General features: G+C 45.3%; 1 protein-coding gene across 1 annotated transcript; it reads left to right on the forward strand.

Moving 5' to 3' along the window:
- Positions 1–894: 894 nt before the first annotated feature.
- On the forward strand, positions 895–6,817 carry Aard (alanine and arginine rich domain containing protein). The gene is made up of 2 exons (XM_045144360.1): positions 895–1,239; positions 5,680–6,817. Exons 1-2 carry the CDS (start codon positions 895–897, stop codon positions 5,818–5,820), a joined length of 486 nt encoding a protein of 161 aa, XP_045000295.1. The 3' UTR covers positions 5,821–6,817.
- The last annotated feature ends 1,135 nt before the right edge of the window (positions 6,818–7,952 follow it).

Consider the following 7,952-nt stretch of genomic DNA (forward strand, 5'->3'; position numbering starts at 1 on the left):
TAATTGCTACGACCACAGAAGTGCAAATGAACTCCAGAAGCACGCTACTCCACTTTTGCATCCAGCTTTACTGGATACTGGGAAATGGAATCGTGAGTCGCCAGACTTCGCAAGCAAGCTAGCACCGCTGAGCCATCACCCCAGCACCTCCCCCCAACAGACGTTTTGACTGTTTATTCTTCTAAAGGAGTTTTGATTAACTCAAAAGAAGACAGTAGGATATGACAGCCAACTACTGGCTCATGAGTGCACTGCATTGGGAATTAAAGAAATCACACTTTGTAGTTAGTGAGGGAAGTTCAGAGTTTTCATTTTGGCCCCTTCATCCACGTGGACGGAGCAACAGGAGCCCTGGACAAGAGTTTGTGAACTCATAGGAAGGAGACTGATTCGAAAGACCTTTATTTACTTTTCTTTGTAACTTGCTAACTGGGCCAAGCTCCTCCGTGACTGTGTGCAATACCGGGCTTGAGAAAAGAGGGTCTAACTTACACTGTTTATCTTGAACACCTAGTAGAAGGCTTGGCATGTAGCAAAAAGTCAGGAATTTTAGAAAGGCATACGGTAGCAAGGAATCAAGGCAAGTGGCTTTGTGACAAAACACTCTCCCTTTGATTCCAACCCTCTGGCTGGTGCCTCAGCTTCCACCTGGCGGAGACTGTCCTTGCATTCGGCACGTTCCACGCTGGGGAGCCAGAGCAAAGGGACCAGCGAAAAGCTCGCGTTCCTCGCTGATAAGGGCAGCGGGAGGCCGAGCCCAGCCTCGGAGCCCAGGGGCGCTGTGAGTGGTGGAGCGGCGGCCGCATCCCCCGCGTGGGTCCTGCCCGTCTCGTTAAGTGCCCCGTTCCCCGCCGCGAAAGCTCCAGCCGACGCAGGGACTCCGGCCTCTCCGCCATGGGCCTGGGGGACTACCACCGCTGCCAGCAGCGCACGTCGCGGGGGCTGCACGGGGCCCCGTGCCCCGCGGCGCCCTGGTCCCCGGCTCCGGCGCACGCCGCCTACGCCGCGCCCGGGAGCCCGTGGGTGGCGGGCGCGCACGAGCAGGCCCGCCTTACCAACCCCGTGCTGGAGCACCTCCGGCGGCAGCTCGAGCGCGCCTTCCAGCGGGCCGTGGCCCGCGGCCGAGCCCGGCGCGCGCGCGAGGCGGTGGAGGCGGCGGCGGCGGCCGCGGCGGCGGCGCGCGAGGAGCGAAACCGGATGCGCATGGAGTGCGCCCTGGCCCGGCTGCGCGCGGAGCTGGTGAGCGCGGCCCGAGGGGGCGCCCTTCCCGGGGCGTGGGTCCTGGGAGGGAGACCTCCACCGGGTCTCCAGGAGCCAGCCGCGCGGGCCTTGTCTACCTGTGACTCCAGTCACCCCCTATCCATAGGTTTCCATCATACAGAAAGTTCCTTACGGGGAAACTCTGGGTATTTGTGTGTGTGGAGAGTGGAGAAGGAAATGCCAATGAAATCCACGCTCCTGGGATTGATGGAGAGAGGTCATCAACGACTCTTGTGTCATGTCAGTATCCCCCCTCCCCTTGGAAAGAATTTAGAAAACTGGCTGAGGAGGTAGCTCAGTTGGTAGGGCGCTTGTCCAGCATGCATGAGGGCCTGGGTTCAATCCCCCAGTAGAACACTAAGGGGGCACCCCTGTGGTGGGGTAGTGGTGCAGATTTTTAATTCCAGTCCTCAGGAGATGGAGCCAGAAGTTCAAGGACATAGGCCGTTCGACCCCAGCTCAAAGGGTGAGGGAGGAGGGGCTGGGGATGAGGGAGGCGACAAAGAATTCAGAAAGCTGGGCTGGAGAGATGGCTTAGCGGTTAAGCAGTTGCCTGTGAAGCCTAAGGACCCCGGTTCGAGGCTCGGTTCCCCAGGTCCCACGTTAGCCAGATGCACAAGGGGGTGCATGCGTCTGGAGTTCGTTTACAGAGGCTGGAAGCCCTGGCGCGCCCATTCTCTCTCTCCTTCTATCTGTCTTTCTCTCTGTGTCTGTTGCTCTCAAATAATTAAATAAGAATTCAGAAAGCTGGAAATAAGGTAATTTGTAAAATTGTAGTCAGATTGAGATACTAAACAGGAGGAAATGTGCCTAGGTATTTTAGATGGCTATTTTAAATGAAAAAAAAAACCTTCTAAATTAAGGAACTTAAAAAGACAAAAGGAAATAGAAGCAATTCAGACTTTCAAATGGCTCTGCCTATGAGTGTTATGTAATGGAGACGTGACTTGGAAAGTTCTCTTTTGCATTGAAAGCTCCAACTAGCTCATGCTTTAGGACTGATTAGGAAGCTCAGCAGAATACTCATTTCATTTCTGGGTTTATTAAGGGCGATGTGGTAGTGCACTCAATTTTAGCCGGATTAGCAATTTAAATCTGATAAAGGGATGCATTCTATCTGATTTAGCCCTGTTGAAGGGACACCTGGTTTTCATCCAGGCTCAGAGAGTCCAGGAAAGCAGACAGCAGAGTCACCTCACGAGACACGCAGAGTTCTGTGCCGTGGGCCCGGATGTCGCACTGGAATGCTGAAGCCTAGTTCAGACATCTGTTCTGTGGACCTAAGATATGTCACCTGTCCCTCCCCTCCTCTCTTCTGACTCGTATTAAGGTCATACTGGGCAAACTCTGAGACACCTTTAAGTTTCACATTGCAGTGAATTGCTCTACCAGTAGGAAGTTTAGATAGGTAATGTACTGGGGGTGGAGAGAAGATCGAGAATAACATTCCAAGCCCAACATTTGGATTCCACCCTTCCCCATTGACGTTTCTGGGCTTTGCTAACGCTTGCTGGCCCAGCAACTTTGAGAATGTTAATTAGTAGATCTGAGTTTGTTTATCCACCTAAACAATAGATATTATAATTGCGTGCGACTGCTGTAAGGAATTACATGAATCGCTGAGGTCATAGGCAGTACTTACTGGCTCTTACTATTCTTCTAATAATTATTGCAGACCTTGGAGCTTGTGCCAAAAAGGATAAGTATGTACATATAAATGGAGGTTGTTTCTAGAAAGGAAGAGGAGAATTTCACATGCACAGAGATGCTGTATCCTTGAGGAACTATCCAGCCAACGCCTGGATACATTAGATTGGTGCCATCATCACTAGGATTAGGCTTTGGTTATGGGCCGGTAACTAGGTTCTGTAGGAATCAGCATCCAGACATATATGTGCCCTATCACCTAGGACAATGGCATTTGTGTAAGTAACAATGGCAAACAAGTTCAGTTAGAAACATGTTATTTGTGTCATTTTCTGTTTGGCTTGGTCTTTCTAGTGGAAGGCTTGATTTCTATATGGATTTCTGGGGTTAAATCTAAAGTTTTGTTTGTACATGAAGTCTTTATTTTTCCTTCAGAGAAGTTCCAGAGCTTTCATCCTTTCATCAGACTCTCAAAGGGATCCATGATGAAAGAAAAGTTTACAAAACATTGGTGTTTGAATTTTATAAATAAGTGTGAGTTGCACCTACTTTATCAGACCGTAAATCGTTATCAATAATTTTACTCTCTGATACTTGGTATGAAAGTAGAGAGTGGATATTCCTAAGTTTACTCATGTATTCTTTCATTTACTCATCTTTTTTTTTTTGTTGTTGTTTGTTTGTTTTGCTGTGTTTTTCAAGGTAGGGTCTCACTCTAGCCCAGGCTGACCTGAAATTCACTATGTAGTCTCAGGGTGGTCTCGAGCTCGTGGTCATCCTCCTACCTCTGCCTCCAAAGTGCTGGGATCAAAGGCCTGTGCCACCACACCTGGCAATTCCATCTTTTAACAAAGACACATAGAACTTTTCATGTATGCCTGATATTGCATTCAAATTTGGGAATATAGTCATGAAGAAGTAACTAGCCCTGGCCTCAACAGCCTCAGTCTAGTTATGAGAGTCATGCATGTAGGAAGCTGTGGAAACACGGGTAAGGAGCAGTGATGTCTGCCCATGCAGTTACGTAAGGCTTTTCAGAAGCATTGGCATTTATTTGCATTCAGTGGAAAGAGAAACAGTAAAGGGTATCTTAAAACTGAGGGGTCAGTTGGAGGTGTGGCTCAGCACATCTCCTCAGGGACTGGCAAAGTGTCTGGCCACCAGTAATGGGAACTTCATGGGATAGGATGGCAGGAAAAGAAGCTGGAAAAGCAGGGCAGGAGCCTGGAGCTTGGGCGCCGTATTGGGAGAATAGATCCTTTTGGCAGACAAGCAGTAGGGCTTTTGATTACTCTTACTGTTCGCTTGCTGGAAGCCCATCTCCTTTATCCTTTCTAACTCTTGGTATCAGAGACGTATTGTTCTAGGTGCTGATGATCAACAAAAGGAAAAGTGAAATATAACCTTGTCTGCTAGTTTTATTTTGCAAATCGAGAGGGAACCAACCACTGAGGCAGTATTTGGTTTTGATGAACACGTTGTCCTGTATCATCCTGGGGTGGTTACTGTTGATGAGTTAATGAAGAATTTTTTAAAAAATATTATTTTTCAGTTTGTTTTCAAAGTTTAGAGACACTTTATTAGATGAAGAGAAGAACAAAGAAGAAAGTTCAGACAACTACTGCCATGTGGAGGGCTGAAGGGGGAGAGAGCCCATGTGAGAGTAAGGCTGAAGCGAGGGAAATTTACCAGAACCTGGAAGTTCAGGAGCATTTTTAAATTAAAAAAAAAAAAATTATTTGCAAGGAGAGCGAGCAAGTGAGTGAGAGAGAGAGAATGAAAATGAGCTAATATGAATGGGTGTGCCAGGGCCTCCAGCTACTGCAAACGAACTCCAGCTGCACATGCCACTATGCATCTGGTTTTTCATGGGTTCTGGGGGATGGAACTCTGGTAGTTAGGGTTTGCAGGCAAGCAGCTTAATTACTGAGCCATCTTTCCAGCCTAATTAAGAATCTTAAGCAGAAGAAACTAGCTTCTCATGAGTCACATTGAGTAAGACACCACTGGAGAAATTTGCAGGAAGTTGATCATTTGTTTTAGTTTATAATACAAGGATTAAATTTAACTAAGCTTTGTTGGACCTCCTCCTAAGTAAACTGTCCTTGGAGATATATAACTTTTTAAAAATTTTATTTTCACACATGAGGGCCTTCACAGACTCCCACTGGAAGAGGGTATGAATCAGTGTTACTATATAACAGATTTTACTCTAGAGTGAAAAGTGTCAGATGATATAAGTACACATAACCATACATGTGCCTCTGAGGTGTCATTAAATGTTCTTCCTCAGTAGGGAGGCCATTTAAAATCCTGAGGACTTGAAATGACAAGTAATCAAGTAAATGGGCCCAGTTCTTGAACACTCAGGTGGCCCCAGGCAGTTATCCTGTGACTCACAAAGCTCATAAAGATAAATGATTTCGCTGTGGATTGTATGCCAGTGCTTGCAAACAGCCTGCAGTGCATAGGTATTTTTTCATACAGACAGCTCTGTGCATCATCTATTTTTTTTTTTGTTTGTTTGTTTGCTTTCATTTCAAGGCCATTTCCAAAGCTATTTATATATCCGGATTTTTCCTTGTCATATAGAAAGCCAGTTTTACAGCCAGGCCAGGGAGTCAGAACGGAAGACTAAAATGAGAAATACATCTTTCTTGATGTCTTATTTTGCTTTCATTATTTCCCGTGAGTAGTCAGAGAGCCGTTTCATTTGATCTGTATCTTGAACTAATAAAAATCCTTATTTTTTTCCCCCCCCGTAACTTTTAGCTGGAATTGCGTTTCCAGAATCATCAGCTGGCCTCCACTTTACTGGATCTAAACACGAAGATGCGGCAGCTAAAGCAGCAGCATGAGCTGGATGGAGCCTCGAGACCTGGGAGCCCGGAAGACAAGGCCATGAGCCCGTAGAGCCGGAGTGCGCCCCTGAAAAGCCGAGTGCCGCCGGTGACGTGCACCGCTCTGCAGCAATCCTGAGCCCTTAAAATAGCATAGGCAGCTCTGAAACGGTTCTAACTTTAGCATTAGGAATATTTTTTCCTGAGTTCCAAGGGACAGTTTGTAGACCAAAAACTTAGATGATAAGAGGAAGAGACAAAAAGGAAAAAGAAAAAAAGAAAAAAAAAAAAAAAGCTTAAGGAAGAGGAGAGGGAAAATGGTGTGTTAGCAAGTTGTAAAAATGTTCATTCATTGGTTTTATTTTATTTTATTCTATTTTTATGAAGGAAAGTGAGGAGGAGGTACGTCAGGGCCTTAGCCACTGCAACTGAACCCCAAACACGTGCTCCACCTGTGTGTCACCTTGTGCAGCTGGCTTCTGTGGGTTCTGGGGAGTTGAGCCTGGGTCCTTAGACTTTGCAGGCAGGAGTCTTACTTGCTAAGCCATCTTTCCAGCCTTGGTTTTATTTTTAGAAGAAGTGAAAGAGGAAGAAAAACAAAAACATCACAGAGTGCCTTAAGACCAACTTCCAGTGTTCCTTTCTGTTACCTTTTTTTTTTTTTTTTCCCCTTGGCATTGTTTGAACTTCCAGAATCTGCACTTGTTTTCATTTTCATTGATTATTTATTCATCTGTTCAGAACTCTTCTACATTTGTTAAAACTACAAAATTGCTTTTTCTTGGATTCCAACTATACCCTTTAGGTGGTCTGCATAATTTTGTGGTGGATATCGATGTATATCCTATGTCTTGCTTTCATTTTGGTACATGAAATATCCCAGTAGCCTCATAAAATCCCTTGCCTCAGTTTATTCAAGTTTAAGTTTCATGATTAATACTCAAAACTTCCTAACATATTCAATACTTTTTAGAGTTAAAATAGTTCTTATTAATGAATTAGAAATATCCTGTCTCTTTAAAATGCTATCTATTGCAAAAATAAAGCTAATAAAAATACTTGCAAGCCTACTTGGTATTCATAATGGTCATTATCTATAAAAATAACAACAGTGCAATTTTAATAACTAAATTAAAAATTTGTTCTTGAAGACAAAAAAGAACAGAAGAGATATGGTCTTTTTCTAAAAATATAAATGCTTGTTAAAGGGTTATCATAGTGCATTGGGGGTGGAAATGTTTAAGTGAATACTTGGGTGAGATGATTGAGGGAAGGATGGAGAAGGGGGAGGGTTAACCAAAATTTAAGATTTATGAAAAAGCTATAGTGAAACGTACTTCCTTTTAGCTAATTAGAAATACAATTTGGAGTAAGAGTCTGAGCAGAAGTAGTCTGCAAGGGCAAATACCACTGCTGCTAGAAGACATAGGTTGTTATAGGAAAATCCCAGTGACTCGGTCAGGGAGGCCTTAGAGGCTTCCAAAGCAACACTCATGCTCTTGGTTGCCCATAAGAAGTAGCTGGCAGGACCTCATTGTCGAGAACAACATATGTTTCAGTTTCAGGACCCTGAGAAGTCAAACAGGAACTAAGGTTGGAAGCTTCCTCCCTGTTAACTAGCTGTTCTAGTGCTGGAAGGTGCTGTCATGCAGGCTTCTGGGGAGAAAAGTGACCAGCAATCTTAGAAAGTAGTGGACCCTGAGAGCTATACCACTGATCAGCCAGGCAAGCTGTGCTCATTGGTGCTATCATGGCATGGCTGTTACGGGATAATTAGTTGCTCTCTGATTGGGTTTCAAGCCTGCCCCATGGGAGGGAGTTCATGCCTGGTATTGAAAACCTAGTCAAAGTCCTATCTTTGGGAAGGTCATGGGGCCTACCAAGAAAGTGAGTACTGTAGTTTGGCTAAATATACATGTTGGTCCTATCAAACTGGCCTCTAAATCTTAATGTTTATGCCCATAGATCAGCGTGGCTCTCCCCTTTGGTCAGAGAAGCTTCCTTTTGCAGTTGACAGTGACTACTGGGGAGGCTGAGAACTCATCAAAGTGCTGAACTTTGTGATTGCTGCATGTTCAGCCCTAAAGAAGATATGACTCACTCCCAGGCTCAAGGCACACTAAGGAATTGGGGCTGGAAAACTAAAGGCGCACAGAATAGGGAGGAGTGTTTGGTAACACTGCCTTCTAGACATGAGGCAGCTGT

This window comes from Jaculus jaculus, chromosome 2 (genome assembly GCF_020740685.1).
Source record: "Jaculus jaculus isolate mJacJac1 chromosome 2, mJacJac1.mat.Y.cur, whole genome shotgun sequence".
Taxonomy (NCBI): domain Eukaryota; kingdom Metazoa; phylum Chordata; class Mammalia; order Rodentia; family Dipodidae; genus Jaculus; species Jaculus jaculus.